This window comes from Nymphaea colorata, chromosome 4, assembly GCF_008831285.2.
Source record: "Nymphaea colorata isolate Beijing-Zhang1983 chromosome 4, ASM883128v2, whole genome shotgun sequence".
In the NCBI taxonomy this organism is placed as follows: Eukaryota; Viridiplantae; Streptophyta; class Magnoliopsida; order Nymphaeales; family Nymphaeaceae; genus Nymphaea; species Nymphaea colorata.
This window is the reverse complement of record NC_045141.1, coordinates 27,511,805-27,528,109: the sequence shown is the minus strand read 5'-3', so window position 1 is coordinate 27,528,109 and position 16,305 is coordinate 27,511,805. Positions and strand designations below refer to the sequence as shown.

The 16,305-nt window shown below is 40.7% G+C and overlaps 2 protein-coding genes across 5 annotated transcripts; one reads left to right on the top strand and one right to left on the bottom strand.

The window, feature by feature from the left end:
- The first annotated feature begins 3,700 nt into the window (after positions 1–3,700).
- LOC116253512 (uncharacterized) lies at positions 3,701–9,296 on the top strand. Of its 4 annotated transcripts, none has more exons than XM_031628349.2 (5): positions 3,701–3,894; positions 4,647–4,766; positions 8,406–8,477; positions 8,543–8,632; positions 8,769–9,296. In XM_031628349.2, the coding sequence occupies exons 1-4, from the start codon at positions 3,775–3,777 to the stop codon at positions 8,618–8,620; spliced, it is 390 nt and encodes a 129-aa protein (XP_031484209.1). In that variant the 5' UTR covers positions 3,701–3,774; the 3' UTR covers positions 8,621–8,632; positions 8,769–9,296. The 4 variants fall into 4 exon arrangements, 2 of the variants coding, with proteins under 2 accessions (XP_031484209.1, XP_031484208.1); XR_004172449.2 differs by lacking the exon at positions 3,701–3,894 and adding an exon at positions 3,901–4,450; XR_004172448.2 differs by lacking the exon at positions 3,701–3,894 and adding an exon at positions 3,902–4,384.
- A 1,819-nt stretch (positions 9,297–11,115) lies between these two features.
- LOC116253410 (CASP-like protein 5A1) lies at positions 11,116–15,984 on the bottom strand. The gene is made up of 3 exons (XM_031628210.2): positions 15,114–15,984; positions 12,203–12,335; positions 11,116–11,489 (listed from the first exon to the last, which is right to left on the bottom strand). Exons 1-3 carry the CDS (start codon positions 15,320–15,322, stop codon positions 11,298–11,300), a joined length of 534 nt encoding a protein of 177 aa, XP_031484070.1. The 5' UTR covers positions 15,323–15,984; the 3' UTR covers positions 11,116–11,297.
- Between the last annotated feature and the right edge of the window lie 321 nt (positions 15,985–16,305).

Below are 16,305 nucleotides of genomic sequence, written 5' to 3'. Positions count from 1 at the left end.
TTTGCTTTTGTGTTCTGGGAATGTCGTACAACAAATTTCAGTTGAGGAATATGTTGGTGCTCATCCTTCAGAACGCTTGTTGCATGCCGTCTTCATCGGTTTCTTCTCTTCTTCTTCATCGTTGTGGTCGGTGGAGGCGAAAGTTCAAATAAGCTGCCTGGTTGCGTAAAAAATGCCGTGATTGACCCCATAGTCCATATATTGCCTGTCAGCTTCGTGTCCGAAAGTTTGCTTCTTGACTACATTGCACTCATTTGCAGCCAAACGGGAAAGGGAAAACAAACAAGAAATGTTATCCATGAGAAAAATATATATATATATATATTACTTCGCATAGGAAAAAAAAAAAGAAAGAATGAACACGATAATCGACTCCTAAGCCTCAGACAAAGGAGAAGCCTGGGAGGCAAATAGGCAATCAGAAATAGCTCCATCGCCCCTTCATTTCTGGGGTGGATGGATGGCAACTTTGTTTACAGATGAGATGTATGCGTGCAAATATAAATAAACAAAATACATTTCTGTATGGGAGATAAAGAATCAAAGCATAACGCATTTCTGTATGGGAGATAGATAGATAGAGGTGCGGACAGAATGAGTTGCATGCGTGGACGCGTATCCGCGAAAACTAGTGGCCTCGTCTCCTCCTACCTACCTGCTGCAGTCAGTGCCTCCCCACGAAAAGGAAATTAGTGGCCGGCCCGGCCCGGCCTTCTTTCTGCGCTGCGTCCCCACTATGATGATTTGCTTTTCCTTTCTTGTGTGTGAAGGAAATGACTTAAATGTCCCTGATTTTGGGTCATCTCATCTCATCTCATCGGGCCTCCCAGTCCCTGATATCCGCGCGCGTGCGACGGAACTGGCTAATTCGGTGTAGGACTAACACACGGCAGTAGACTGAAACGGATGGAGCCATATCTCCACATTTGTTCATTTTTTTCGAGCTTAGGTTTGTCCATCCGCAATGGGCACTCATCTGCTTTGTCCATGAAGAGTTCATTATTGAACTTGTATGCAAAATGTAGCGGTATCGGAGATGCAATTAATTTGTTCGATCAAATGCTTGAGAGAGATGTCATCACTTGGAGCACCATAATTACCGGTTGCATGTGTTTATAGGGTATTGCAATTTGCAATCCAAATGCAGTGGATTCCTTTATTGCACATTGTGAATTCATGTCTTTGCAACAAATAGGAACTATTATTGTAAGCAATGAAGCTCACAACGGTCATTTTTTTTCATAACTGCACTATTTTTGTGACGTCTATGTTGCATTCAAACGGATAAAAACATTACCATGGACAAACGTCTGCCCAATTCACACACGGCTAAAAAAACCTTATCCATGAATAAGCGCTTATCCATGGACAGAAATTCATGGATCTTTATTTGCTCCGACAAATAAAGGCCGCCTAAACAAACTCAAGTGAAGTGCACCGTCATCGCCTATCACCATGCACATCACATGGGTAGACATACTAAAAAGGGAAGACAACGATCATGAAGAGAGTGGAAGAGCTTTCTTCTTGCACTTTTGAAACTTCAGAAGCCATTCATGTCCGACTGAGCGTGACGCAGCTACATGTCAATAGACATACGAACACTTATGAAAAAGAGAAGAGAAAAGGAGATGACAAAATAAAAATTCCTCAAAAACAAAATGTGGTGATAAGGTGTCTCCAATCCATATAGACAAGAGAAGAAGATAAAAGTAACATAAGAGAAAAATTAACAAAGAAAACAAAAAAAATAAAAGATAACATGAAGAACATAAATAATATGTCACAATGCATCCAACCAAGGCAGCGAGTCACCATCAACAAATGAACCAACCAAGACTGTCAGGTAAATTACCAACCATGCTGACTGAAGGTGAAAGTAAAAAAAAGGACTTGCAATCAAGACAATGTCGGACCAGCTACCAGCAAGAAAGAAGAACTTAGGCTACCAAGGCAGATGAGCGTCCTGCTTGGTATCTGTCCAAAAAGAAGGCGGTGAAAAAGGGGACAACTATGGGTCAAGATAGTAAACCGTAAAACGGTAACAAAGATACACTAGAACCGACGCACGCAGGTCGTATGATGATCAACATATGGCTCGTGCGTGACATGTAGGGAAGGGGAGGGCCAGCGTTGCCTTGGCACGAATCCCAACCATGTCCCTGGACGTATGGAGGGCTGGCTCCTCGCTTCTCTATTTTTCCTGAAAATAACCAACGATTGTGTTTCAGATGCATTCCTTCATACGCAATTAACTTTGATTCATTAGAATATTGGACTTTTTTGAAGGAAAAAAAGGGCATCCAGCCAGCCATCTCCAATTAACTTTCCTTCGTGCAGCAATTATAATCTCTCTCTCTTCCTCGCCCTCAATGGGTGTATCCTACCTAATCGATTGATTAGGTGAGGTGAGGAGTGTCTCTTGTTTGATTCTGCCCTTCCTTTGTAGCAGCGAGATAGTTCTCACCCACCTCCTACACACTCTCTGTGGCTCACCACTCTTTGGTGAACTCACTTAAAGTCCTCTTCCTTCCTAAGGATGTCAGTAGATCTGATTTAATAGTCGACTAAACCGCATAAAAGGAAGTCCAAAATTTGATACCTTATTACAAATTTGAATTGGATTAATGACATCCAACCGGATTCATATAAAAAAATCGGATTTAAGTAATACTGACCAGACTCGAATCCAGATTGAATCATACATATTTTCAATAAATATCCTACACTCATTATAATGTGGTTTGAATTCAGTTTGAAAGTCGGATTCATATTTGGATGTTATTCTAAAAATTAGATTCAAATTATGAATTCGGACTTTGGATTAAGATATGATATATAATTTTTTTGTCCAAATTTGAATTTATATTAGAAAATGATACATAGATTTCCAAAAAAGCAGATATTGTAAAATGTACATTGACATCCCTACCTCTTCTTTCTCCTAGCCTAGCCTAGTAACAAAAGGGTTGGGGTATGCCTAAGATTGACTGCATGTCACACAAACTTTATATAGTACTCATATTATTTAATTTAAATAATTTAGGTCGTGTCCAGTTCACAAGGAAAACATCATTTTATTAATTTTTTGGAAAGCTATGGGCTATTTGGATGTCAAAACTAAAATGGCATTTTGGAGGCGAAACACTAGTTGGCCATTTTAGGATATTTGGGTAACGGCAAAATTGTGTTTATCACGTAACCAAAATTGGGGCTTGATAAAACTAGTTTCCATTAAGTTTTTCATACAAAATTGGGTTCTGCCCTCTCAAATATTTTGCTATATCACCGTATTTACAACACAAATTCATTTTTTTTTTATCGAAACAAAAACCAGGTTTAAAAAACTAAACATCTTGTCACCTAAACATACAAGTCAGATTTTTCAAACATGTTAAAACAACTTGGTCTTTACGAAATCTGGTTTTCCGAAAACGCCATTCTTCATGATGCCATGCAAACACAACCTTAGTTTTTAGTTATTCATTTAAATCTAAAAATTTTAATAAAATGCAAGGTACGCAATATATGTCCAAACCCACAACGTATTTAGTACGATTACGTTGTTCCTAGTTTCAGGCTACCCGTAATTCAAGCTTCCATTGGGGCCCAGCCTGCTTATCAACTTGAGGAAGAGGAAAAGGCAAAGATGGGAAGAGGCCATCATGAACAGCTACATTCCCCTTAGTTGTAACTTTTCTGCTTTCATTAGCAAATCTATTCCCTTCATTTGCTAACCTGATCTGCTGTCAGCCAAGGAGCCTTGGCGTGTGCATGCCGCCGACTAGAACCCACGCTCTCTCTCCATCCTCCCTTTCCTCTCCCTGTACTACTGTTGCACTTGTGACTCTGGCGATGACTTCGATGAAAAGCAAGCCGGGGGTTCCTTCCCAAGTAAGTAAGGGGGGTTCATGAATTTGAACTCCATGCGACTCTCTGACGACTGGTTTGGCCTTCTGGTAGACTTGCTTAGTTGATCGAGGAAGCAAAAGCCAGGTCAAACGTCGGCTTTGATAAGCAACCGTGCCTAGCTCGGGCTGCGACTGAGAGCTCCGCCCCGACTTCGTCTCCGTGCGACTCGGACGGGCGGGAGAGAAGTGGAGCCATCGTGATAGTGAATGCATGAAACCATAGACCCTGGCTCTCCCCTTTTCGACTTCCCCTTTGATCTGCCTCTGCTCTTCTTCCTAGTGGAAGAAGAATAAGAAGACGAAAGGGGAGAGAGGCGACTTTCCCGTCAGAATAGGGTTATGAGGGGTAACGCTCCGACGAGGGGGTTCACCTTCGTAGGCCTAGTTATCATGATGGTCATTGGTTGTACAGTCTACTTGAAGCTCTGGAGTGTCAGTTCTTACATCTCCTTGCGAGATGCAGAAATCATGAGGTCATCTCTCTCTCTCCCCCCCCACTCTGTCTCATGAATAAACAGAATCCTGGATGCTTGATTAGGGTAATGGCCAATGTTACCGCTTTTCTGGATTATTTCTTGCCCCAGTAAAATGAGCGGAATCGCATTAAGATAATAAGAGTTTTACTCTGCCTCTTGTTTGTTGGTGTTTCGGTGGTATCCCTTTCTTTTCTTTCAAGGGAATCTTTCACTATTCTGTGTTTTCCACTGTCGGCTTACTTTTGTTTCGGCCGTTAAGACTCGCAGATCGCAATTCGAGCGCGCCCAAAATGAAGCTTTGGACGAATCGGCCGAGTGGAGGATGAAATATGACGAAGAAGTGCAGAGATCTGGCAAGTACCTGCAGGAATTGGTTCGAGTATGACCCGATCAACGGTTATTACAATTTTTACAATTTTGCTTTCCTTTTCTGCATACTTGTCTTTGCCTTTGCGTCCTTTCGTGTTTCTTCTCTCTTATACTGTCAATGTAAGTGTGATTAGTTATCAACGTTGACACGTTGAACCAAGAGATACAGACGTTCTACGGTTTCTATAAGATGCTAACTTCGCTACGTTCTCCGTCTGTATCAAGAGTTGGTAATCAAGTTTCGTGAAATTTAGTCTCTCAAAAGAAGATTACTAAAGGAGTTTCACTTAGGAAAGTGTTCTAACACTGACTCGCTACGTGAACGATATCAACATTGAGCTTTAGTCACAACTTCTACAACTCCAAACTATCGATTGACCGCGCGCATAACTTGTAATTTGACACCATAGATAAAGAACTACTGTTTCAAAGCTAGAGTTGTGTAATTTATGGACGTAATATTTTTATGAAGTGGCCATCTTTAAGTCATGAACTGTTTTTGAACAAATTTTCTACATTGGCTAGCCCATTCCTGATTTATTTTCCGAGCGGATGACACGCTCTTTGGTCTTGTACCATAAACATCAAATTCCTGCCTCTTGCTACATCTTTCATTGCTACATCTTTCATTCTCTTGGATTGTCACTTTTATTTTTTTTCCCTATATATATGTGTGTGTGTGGACTGAATCCTCACGATATTGAGGGCCGTAGAAATGCTTGGCTGTGGCAATTCAAGGCCCCCTGTATATATCTATAGGAAAATTGAATGGTGACTAGCTTTTTAGAATCACCCAGCCATTTAATTGGGGTCATTCAAGTTATTGACAGTTAAGAGACAAACAAGGAGAAAAAAGTGATGAACATTTTTGTAATCTAATATTAATTTACACCTTTTTCACTTTGTTTTTTCTCTCGACCCTGGTTAGATAATTGGGTGATGCTGAATAGCCAAAGTCGTCATTCACTCATGATATATATGATTAAAGATGACAAGTGAAGTTGCAAGAGAAGAGAACGTGGGAAGCAAGAAATTGGAACCAAAAGACAAGTGTAACAAAAAGTTGCTAGGCTGGAGAAAGGAACAAGTATATCATAGATGTGTGCCAGGAACATGGGACGGATGATACAACGATACCCAGAATAAGAAACGTTCTCCTAGGTCTTGCAAGATGTTACCTTCTTTCCTTGGATCTGTATAGCAATCAGGCAGGAGAATCATATGTTATTGTTTCAAGTTTAAACAGGGCTTTCAGTTTGTTTCACACTTGTGTAGTGGATGAAGGAAGAAGATGCAAGACACAATAGTGTATGGATTGGTATCTTCAGTTTGACAAATACATGGCAGGCTTTGACCTCATCAGAGAAGTGAGAACCTGCTCATTGAAGGAGCTGAAGGGTGTAGACCCGACAAAAATGGCCTTCCAGGCTTCCACACACAAGAAGTTTTTACATTTGGAGGTCCATCCAAGGCCCACATGCACCCCTACAGAAGGACGTCCACTGTATGATAGAAGAAATCATATAGCAAGTCCCAATGACAAATAAAATGTCAGATGATGGGGGCAAGGTGTTGCCACCCTCTGATGGATGGTACCACACATATACCACATAAAATGAATGTTACGACTTAGGAGAGTGTGAAGAAGGCCTGTTCCTAATATCTGAGTTATCATTTAGAGAGCTTATAGTTCTAACATGGCCCACCCATGGTGTCCTTTTGCGAAAAGTGAAAACAGAAGACGCTGTGAAAGTCATATTTACTAGTTTTTTTGTCTAAAAGTGGAGCAAGCCAAGACACTCAACAAATGATGAAGAAAGTTAAGTAAGCGAACTCCTTAGCTTTTGCAGAGACCTGGAGCAGCATCTGTAATTTGGACTGCTAAAAACTGGAACCAGTAGGTTTATGTTTGGCATGAACGAAGGTACCCCAGCTGGCACAGTTGTTAGAAAGGGTAGAAACATTTTCCTAACAAGGTGTTGTGTTAGGAAGTTGTGAGGTCTTCATTCTTGAATGTGCAAGCTACCTAGCAATGGGTATTATCCCCAAGTTCCATTACATAGGGCAATAACTCCAAGTATCTGCAGCTTTAACAAAATCAACTTTATAAATGATGACAGGTGTCTTAATGAAGATAGTCAAGTGGATGGACCTTCTTCCCCAGAACAGACAATTGTGAATGTAGCAGGCTTTCAAAGAAAGCATTTTGGATAAAGGAAGTGAGATCAGGCATGTTTTCCTTCACGTACTCACTAATAACCTAGGTAATGACTAATGAGCTTAAATGTGATGCTCATGTCCATTAGGAAGATGGGGTGACAGTGAGAGAGATCCGTGAATCCATCCTCTTGCATATAGTTTTTTGTCATAGAAAAGTTTGAAGTCATCTTTGTTCCATTATGTCTCATGAGTGGTTCCCAAGGAGGAACATGTGCTGGTGGAAGATGATCTTTTGTGTTCTGGGCAAAGGTTGTTGGAATTAGTTTGCAGTTTATAAATGAATAAGACCGCTTTGTGCTAGTTGCAGAAGCTCAATATACGAGGCAATTTTAGTTTCTAACCTCTCCAACCAATGTCCTTCATTTTTTGCTCAGTCTGTTAGATAAGACTGTGTTGAAGGCTCTATTTCTGGCTTATCAAGTCAAGGGAGCTGTCCTGGCTGCAAATATTTGCCTCCCAGCATCTAAATGTATCTGCTAAAATTTTACCTTTTCATGCGGTGCTTGCTTCAGATGCAGGCAAAGCGCTAATGCTTTGTAACCTTGACAAAGTTTCCTTCCACAAAAGGAAAAAGGATTCAGAGCTCTCTTATGCTAGAGTTCAGAGCTTTCTTATGTTAAAACCTTCCAATTGGTTCTATCGGGCAAGATTTAGCTCATAATGTTATGGTATGTCGGGTTAGCTGATTTTCGTTTTCATGTAGATGAAGTCCGTGAGTTGGAACTCATACTCAAGGGTTTGGTGGTATCCAGGGTGCATGTCCCTAACTAGAAAGCTGATCTAGCAGATTACCCAGAGGTTTAACTAACCTGTGATCTGCCTATGATGGGGTCAGTCTGTCCTGGGTCCTGTCCCCTGAACTGGTGTTTCCTCTTCGTAATGTAACAGGGTCAACATTTTATTGATTTCTGAACCTCAAACAACCATTTGAGAAGGCTAGTATATAAGTAAGTAGTGGATTTATAAAGAGATACCCTGGTCTATGAGTTGCCTGGACATTATTCGAGCTGACCATCTGAGAAAGCTGGTATAACCATTGTGTTAATACTGGAATATCCTGGTATATGAGTTTCTTGGACATGATATGAGCACCCGGTAGGCAGGTACTGGTATTGTGGTGAAGCTCTACAAAGCAAGAGCTTCAGAGATCATAATTTTTGTCTTCATCAGCCCTAAAAAGTAAAAAGGCAATAATCTGGGGCTTGGGTTTGCCAAGGCTCATGAGTTTCAAATCTTAAATTAGTTTAGCACCTGTTTTTCTTCTGCTGCAAGAGTTTCTCCAGCTGCCTAGTCATGATCCTATGCAGTCATGCTGTTAGTTGCTCAGAACACGTTTTGCCCTTTTTTCGTGAGATGAAATGCTTTAGACCTTATCGTGGTAGAGTCTGCTCCGTGTAGTTTTATGAAGTCACTGGCTTCCCTCGTGCAGGTGAGAGAAGAACTTGAGAAGAAGATAGAGGAAACTGAGAAATCAAAAAGTGACCTAGCCGTTCTGCAAAAGGTGTATTATCAGGCCGCCTTTATTTTCCTTTTCAAATATTTGAAGCTTTTCAATTGGTGAAACAGGAAAAGCAGAGCCTGCATAAAAGGACGGAGTCTTTGTTGCATGAGCTTCAATCTGTGAAGATGAAATGCCATATATGAGAGACCTTAGATGTAAGAATGGACATCCGTCCCTCTCTTCTTTCTGTCATTTAGAAAATCAGTTTACCTGATTGAGAAATTCTACTTTTTTGATATGAGTGATTCATTTCTATTTGCATGGTGTACTTTGTTTTTTGCTGCTCTGTAGAGATGGTCGTGCAGCTTGGGATTCTGTAACGATAAAGGACAACATGGAGCAATCCAGGAGCAACTTGCAAGTGGCTCTATTCCATACCTGTAGGTGCAATGTGCAGGGGGTTCGTTTTCTATGTTGGCGGTGGGATGATAGATGTTACATACTATCTGTCAGCATGGGATGAGGTGTCTTTGGTTGTCTAGATATGGCAGCTTGAAATCTTTTTCGTTGATGCATGTCATCTCGAAACTTTTTCTTGTCCATACATGTCTGCTGTTGGCAGTCCTAATTTTTGTGCCTTATCCGATTGATGCGATGATTACCCCGACATGGAAAGTTCAATTCATGTCAGGTTGTAACATGGTGCCTCATCTTTCATCTAAGGTTCAGTGCTGTTGAGCTAGGTTAGAAGAAACGTAAAGAACAGCTTCTAATTCACGAAGAAACCTTTGATGGTCTGGACCAGGGCCGGTCCATGTCCTGTTTCTGTAGTAACAATTATTTCCCCCCTATATTTATTATTACCATTTCATCATGTTACCATGAAGCCGTGGTTTTTGTCTATTTAAGACGGCACTTTTTTCATGTTGCTTTTCCGTCACCCTCGTTGTTTCCTTTTGTGAACTTTTTAGTCCCTCTTCCCCGATTCGTTTCCTTATATTTGGCTGTTTTTTCATGTGTTCTTTGTGAAATGCTTATGGACGTCACCAATTAATTTGAAATGCCGAGGTAAAAAGCCATGAAACGGTCTTATCTTTTTTTTTTTAGTTAAATCCTTAAGTTGGGGGCTGAATATGCTAATAGCCATAATGAGGATGAACACAAACAAAAAAAAAAGTATAAAAACAAAAATAAAAGAACTGGAAGAGCAATTAGTTATCATTGTTTACCCCCATCCTGTAAGGTATTAGTTTGATAATCGATACATATCGGAGCGTGTTGCTTTTGTTTTAATGTAGAAATAATTTGAAATATTTAAAATTAATTTAGAATTAAAGAAAAAGTATAGACCTGTCATCTTTTTCTCCTCATTTTCTCTCAACCATCTATCTTATTTTTTTTTTGTCAATCAGGCACCGTGTTGGATTAAATGGTTTATAAGTAAGGTGTGTGAGAAATGGATAGTTAGTGTCACGAATATATATATATATATATATATGGTTTATAAGTAAGGTGTGTGAGAAATGGATAGTTAGTGTCACGAATATATATATATATATATATATATATATATATATATATATATATAGAGAGAGAGAGAGAGAGAGAGAGAGAGAGGGATACATGTGAATTCCAACAAAAAATTGCTTGACAAAGATGCACGATCTTTGCTCACCAAAAACTTATATTAGTTGCAGGTCAATTTCATCCGACGGACTAAATGTAGCAGACCTCAAGAACAGAAAACATCACAGTCCCAGATCCCAATTTCAAGTTGGATTGGCTTCTTTAAGTTTAGAGTTCAACTGGTCGGTGGCGTTTCTATTGTTTTCCAAAATGGGTGTTAAAGTGCATACCCGCTGATTCAGGGTCCCAGTTCCCCATGTTTCCTCTTTTGTGTTTCGTGGAGCCAAATTTCTTCTATTTTCAGCTTTCTTAACAATTTATTTTTGTCAGGAATTTCATTATGACCCGTTTTCACTCGAAAACTGTTTTTTTCCTCTCAAGGATTACAAGTGGCCTGCATCTAGAGTTTGTCCATTTTAAGTGCAACCGGTGCAATTCTACTCCAACCTTTTAGGCGTTTGCTGCCCTTATCTGATCCATTAGCAGCCTACTTAGCCTGACGAGTTGCCCATCTATTATTTCTCGGTCCACCGAATCTCCTTCGCCCTAGACTCCTAGTGCAGAATCCAGATCGGTTTGCAGACGTCATGTTTTGATGATCTCATCAGCTTTTCCCCTGACATTTCATATTTTCTTATTTTGTGTTTCCAAATTTTAAATTTCAGAAAACACAATTTCAATCTTAATATGATCCGAATAGATTCTTTTATAAATCATTTTAAAAAATGAGACAATTAGAAAACCGATTTAAATAACGTCGGTCAGCATATCCAACGATGATGAAACCCAAGCATCCTTGCAGTTTGAATTCTGCATAGTTGGGGTCGTTTTCAAGCACGAGGCGTTGGCTTTTCAGGGAGTTGAGAGGAGCCGTTGGTTTGGTGCAACTGTAACGACTTGGGCCATCCAATGTGGTGATGCAGGCTGAGCCCTGTGCGTCAGATGAAAAACAAAGAACTTGGCCTGCCTCTCATTTTCACCCCGATGGTATGTGCCACCCACTTGTTAAGGGAGGCCCCACAGTTGTCGAGTTGATCAGTAATCTCAATTTGCCGGTAAGAGAAGGAAACAGTAGACATTTCAATCCACGGACACCTTCTTATGTAAGCTATCCAAAAGATACAACTTCTTCAAGAATGAATTAGACAAGGGGAAAAAAGGCTCATCAAAAACCTGTACACTAGAACAATAGACACAGAGTCCTTCGGAGATGCAAGAGAGAGCTTAGATCCAGTTTAGGAGCATCGGTCGGTTCTATCTAGAAGCCAGCGACCAAAAATTCAGAAGGAAAGATGGAGATACCGTAAACCAGCTAATGAAGGCTAACGCTGTTGCTGTCTCAAATCTTGAGCAGTGGTTTTGACCGCACAATCCAAGGTCATTCCCAATAAGGACTGTAATACCAGCAGAGGCACAAGCAGATGCAAATGTGAGTGTAGAAGTGACCTGCCACAGAGCGAAAAACATGGACAACAATAAACTTGGGCAACATACGTCTCATCAAAAGAGAAGCAAACTAGAGTAATCAATTTCGAATATAAAGAAAGTGAAATTATGAGTGCCATGGGATAAACCTCCAAGGAAACCGAAAAGTAATCCTTAGGGCCGACTCTTTTACAATCTTAATTGTGTTATGAAGGGTAACATTGCAAACTTCAACAGGAAGAAAGCAATTTGGGGAAGTTCCTAGTTCTTTGCCCTGGAAGCTTGTTTCCACCCTCGAAGGTAAAAAGTATCTTCAAAGCTTTTCAATGACTCTTGAGTCGTTTGAAGAGTAAAACTTACACGCTAAAACTTTTGTTTGTGCACGAATTACAGACTAGTTTTAAGTTGTTAAATCTTAACATTCATTTCGATTATTTCCATTTAAATATGCTTGTCATTCGTGGCATACATTTTTCATTGTGTATTCGATGCTTTATGCGGCATGGTTCCTGGATATGTATGTAGTAGTTTGATAGCCAAAAACATTTTTACAGCATTATAATTTCACAAATTTTTTCTAAACTTTTCCATTTTCCTTCCATTAAGGAAAACCACAAAAAATTAGTATCCTCGAGGACCTTGTAATAGATTTACATCATTGTGTTTATCTAATGGTTTGTTTAATCATTACAGCTCTTCTCACAGCAGGAATTAAACATTTAGAACTTTCTTACCCCATCGCCAATGGAAAACAGGGTGATCACACGTGAATTCCGCAGGCAACGCTTAACAAGCAGAGCATATGTATCCATCACAGCCAAAACCAGGCTCCACAAACCTTGCAAGGCAGTAGCTGCTACTAGATAGCTGGAAAACATGAAACATGGGAAGAAAGAATTAAAACCTTATAGTAGGTGCATTCTGTAAGGCCCATCCTATAATTTTCATCAGACTGATCACAAACACGTTTGTGTAACATTGTAAGCACTAAGCAGTAGCAGAATAATAAGTCATGCAATCTAGTGTGTCAAGTTTTGGAGATTCACAGACTTGGATCCCTGCAACGATTCAATGTGTGCATACTGAGAAGAACTTGCACAAACTTAGCTTCATCTAGTCTAATTTTATACAGTCACAGGCTGGATCCATAAAGGTCTCACCAAAACTCAAAAAAAAAGCCAAAACGAAAGATCTTTACACAATAAAAAAAGGAAGCAGGATTGAATGTTAAGAAAAGGAATCCATATTCAACATTTTGCAATAGCTAGAAGTTACAAAACTACCACGTGAGTAGAGCAAAGTTTCACATCTTTAGATCATGCAGAATATACTTGAATTATGAAAGAAACTATAGGCATATCTGATTATGGGATGAGGGAATTTAGCAACACCCACTTTCTGCCACACCACTGGGGTCGCAATAAGAGAAAGGGAAAAGTGGGGGGCATTTTTGAAAGCGTCAGAGTCAATGGCACCGTCCTAAGACTCCTTTTTCCCCCATTCAAACACATCCTAAAATTATAAGGACATCAAGACTAGAGAAGAGGCATGAATATGTTGATACTTTACGAAGAATGAAAAGTCAAGACCTCTATGGAGGTAGAATTAGCATGGGCAAGAATCACAAGGAGAGACTTTCAAGATTCTTTCCCGTCTCAATAAACACCAAAATCAAGCAAGCAAACAGAATCAGCACATGCGTATGCAAAGATGCAACCATCAGTGTAATAAACATTGGCTAAAGCTCTCTAGCCTCTTGACAAGATGCAGCACAGAATTCACGTGTCCACAAAAAATATTTGAAACAATACATAGCTGACACCTTCCATCAAAGCACATCCACAAAATGAGCATTGTTCCCTATATGAAACCCACCCAGTTTCTTGCAAAAAATCTATTTGTACTCCCCTGAAGCAGCATGTCTCGTAACACATGGTGTTGTTTCAAAGGCAATGCCCTTAAACTGACAAGCTCTAGGTGAAATTAATGTGAATTTTTACCAACTAATAAATTTAAAAAAGCTCAAATTTCATCAGGATGCTAAAGAAGGTTAACTGATAAAGGTTGGCAATGATAGTCCATACAACAAGACAAAAACCAACCGTTTCCTGATATCAACAAAAGGTTGGCACGTTTCAATGCTCATGTAATGGCATACATGGACCAAAGCATGGTTTTCAAAGCCTACTGATTTTAACACCAGTTATTTGGGAAGACAACTTAAAAGGCAGTTTTACAAGATAATGACACTATAGAAAAAAAATACACAAATTAGGGAAAAAATATATTCCAATAATGTTACTATGTATCCTCACATTAGATAATTTCATTCATTTATTTTCTTAATAAATAGTTCTTCTTTGCTTTCCTATCTTTCCACGTTTTAACAAGCTTTTTGGTCCCAATTTTTCACTAAATATTTTATGAATAATACTAGTTAAAAAATTAATATTTGATGTTTTCATTTGGTGGGATATAGCTGAGACCGACGTATTTGATGAATAATACTAGTTAAAAAAATAATATTTTATCAGGAAAATTAGAGGATAAAGTTTATATACCAGGTAAGACATTTTCAACATTTGAGAGAGGCATAAGATAGTGGCACGGCCCTCAGTCCGGAGACCAGACAGCTCGTGCATGCACAAAAAAATTCCGAATAGTGACAGCTAAATTGAAGCTCGCTATGGCCTCGTTCTCTGAACATCAAAGACTCATCAAAGCATTCAATGAAGGCGCACACATGAGTGAGCACACAAACACACTGTGAATTATGAAGTAAATTAAAATGCCTAATGGTCTCTTTTTTTGAACATGAAAGACTTATCAAAGCACTGCAATGAAGGTCACTTATTCAAAACCTAGGTGCACAGACAACCCAATCAGAAAATAGACGTGTCTTTTTTTTTTTTTTTTGAGCTTTAGATGAGTTGCTTACAACCATGGGGTTGGAAGTAGTTTTGTCTGTTAAAGAAGGCGACATAGGGCTTACGAGGAATCTCGGGTAGATGTAACAGTCTATTTCTTAATCCAATCTCGGCAAAAGTGTGAACAGGAGGAAATGCTTTCAGATGACGACTTGGTTCAGATAGGACGTTTTATGAATCAAGTTCCAGCAAGGGTGAGTTACATATGCGAGTTTCCTAGTGAAAATTTGGTTCTAGGTGTAAAGCAAACCTTGTGCTGACATTTCCGACTGTTTCCCCTTATTCTAGTTTTATTTTCGCGCCATTTTCTCGTTCCCTTCAACGATCTCACTGCATCAAAACTCCAAAGATTCTAATCGTTACTCGAGAAGCATCAGGAATGGTTATTAGGAAGGCCGTCGTACCAAACATGATGATTACAAGTATTAAATATTGCTGCACTTTTGTAGCCGATTTGTTTCATCAGGTAGAAAACAGAACAACGGTTTCACTAGACCTCTTGTTTCAACCTCTTCATCCGTTTGCTCTGGTCGCAATTTCCAAGAGAGATGGTGCCGAAAAAAATCGCCATAAAGCTCCTGTGACCAATTTCCAGGAACGCGAACGAGATGGTCGCGGCACTAGCAGAACGCATCGGATCGCAGGAGCAGAGAAACCAAAAGTAGAGAAGAAGGGAAAATAAAAGAAAAGTGTTGAACTGGGAAAGAAAGCAGCATACCGGAATGCTGTGACGGAGGAGAAATCGCTGGTGGAGACCATTACGCAGAGAGCACTGACGGCGAAAGCGAATTGAAGGAGGCGCAGCGCCAGACCGCCGACGGTGCCGGGCATCCCCTGGGTGTCCTTCATTCTGACCCTGGGGACATCGTTGGCGTCGGTTGCAGGCGGAGCCTCCACGGGATGCACCGCCGGGTGGCTCGCGCTCATAGCGCCCCACGAGCGATAAGAGGTTAGAAGACGGCAGGGCTAAGAAGATGGTCAGGATGCCCTCAGTTTCATGAATCTGCGTCCCTAGAAACCCTCGTCCCAATGTCGCATCGTCCAGGAGAAAGGCAGAGGCAGGGACGAGATGAAGCGAGACAATTGCAGGAGGAGAAACGAAAAGAACGGGATGAGGAGCCCTCGGTGAAGATGAAGGGCAGGCGAACCAGAGAAAGGGAGGGAGCTAGGGCACTGCGACTACGTCCACAGACGGGAGAGGGAATCTTGGAGAAAGGGAAAAGAGGCGAAAAGGAAAAAGTGAACAGATGGAGAGTTGGCAAGGGGGAGAGGCGAGGGAGACGGTCAGCCCGCCAGCCAACGGCCAAGACTACCACCGAAGGGGGAGGGAAGTCGGCAGCCGAGGGAGAATTCAGATTAGCGAGTTTTGAGTAGGAATTGAAAAAGGTAGCCGCCGGTAAATTAGCGTATTGTTGTGGGTTTAGTAGTTTGCAGGACAGGGCAGGGTTTCAAACCCGTCCCTCCTTTCCTTCCCATCAAGTTCGCCCGGTCTGACATTATTGAGATCTGGAAAGAACGTGATGGCACGCTCTCTTTCTCGCGGGGAGAGTCAAGCAGACGAGGAGCGTGGCCGCCGATGCGTCGCCCCATGAGAAAAGGCAAGGCCAGTTTTTTTCCTTTTCCTTTTTATTTTTCTGTATTTTTCCTTCTTTGTTTTCGTGACAAGTTTGTGCGCCCGCTTATGTGGATCCCACGTTCCCTTCCTCCGACCTCTCTCCTTTTTATATACAATAAATAAAAAACGTTGCATAAATTAAATTTATTCTGTTCGGAGCGCAACGCACCATTACCTTCGTTCATGCCGATGGTGGTGTGGGGTTTTAGCAACTCACGGGCAGAGACCCAGAGGCAGAGGGGGTCCCTCCTCTACTGCTTCATTTTAATCTAATCTATTGCATCCATCTTTGTCG

Bases quoted from the DNA above. Each gene is read 5' to 3' on its own strand.
- LOC116253512 (XM_031628348.2), top strand. From the start codon at position 4,251: ATGAGGGGTAACGCTCCGACGAGGGGGTTCACCTTCGTAGGCCTAGTT. The intron at 4,767-8,405 runs GTATGACCCGAT...TCCCTCGTGCAG, and splicing joins ACCTGCAGGAATTGGTTCGA to GTGAGAGAAGAACTTGAGAA. The intron at 8,478-8,542 runs GTGTATTATCAG...TTGGTGAAACAG, and splicing joins ACCTAGCCGTTCTGCAAAAG to GAAAAGCAGAGCCTGCATAA.
- LOC116253410 (XM_031628210.2), bottom strand. From the start codon at position 15,322: ATGAGCGCGAGCCACCCGGCGGTGCATCCCGTGGAGGCTCCGCCTGCA. The intron at 12,336-15,113 runs GTATGCTGCTTT...CATGTTTTCCAG, and splicing joins TCCTCCGTCACAGCATTCCG to CTATCTAGTAGCAGCTACTG. The intron at 11,490-12,202 runs GTAAGAAAGTTC...GCTCTGTGGCAG, and splicing joins TGTTTTCCATTGGCGATGGG to GTCACTTCTACACTCACATT.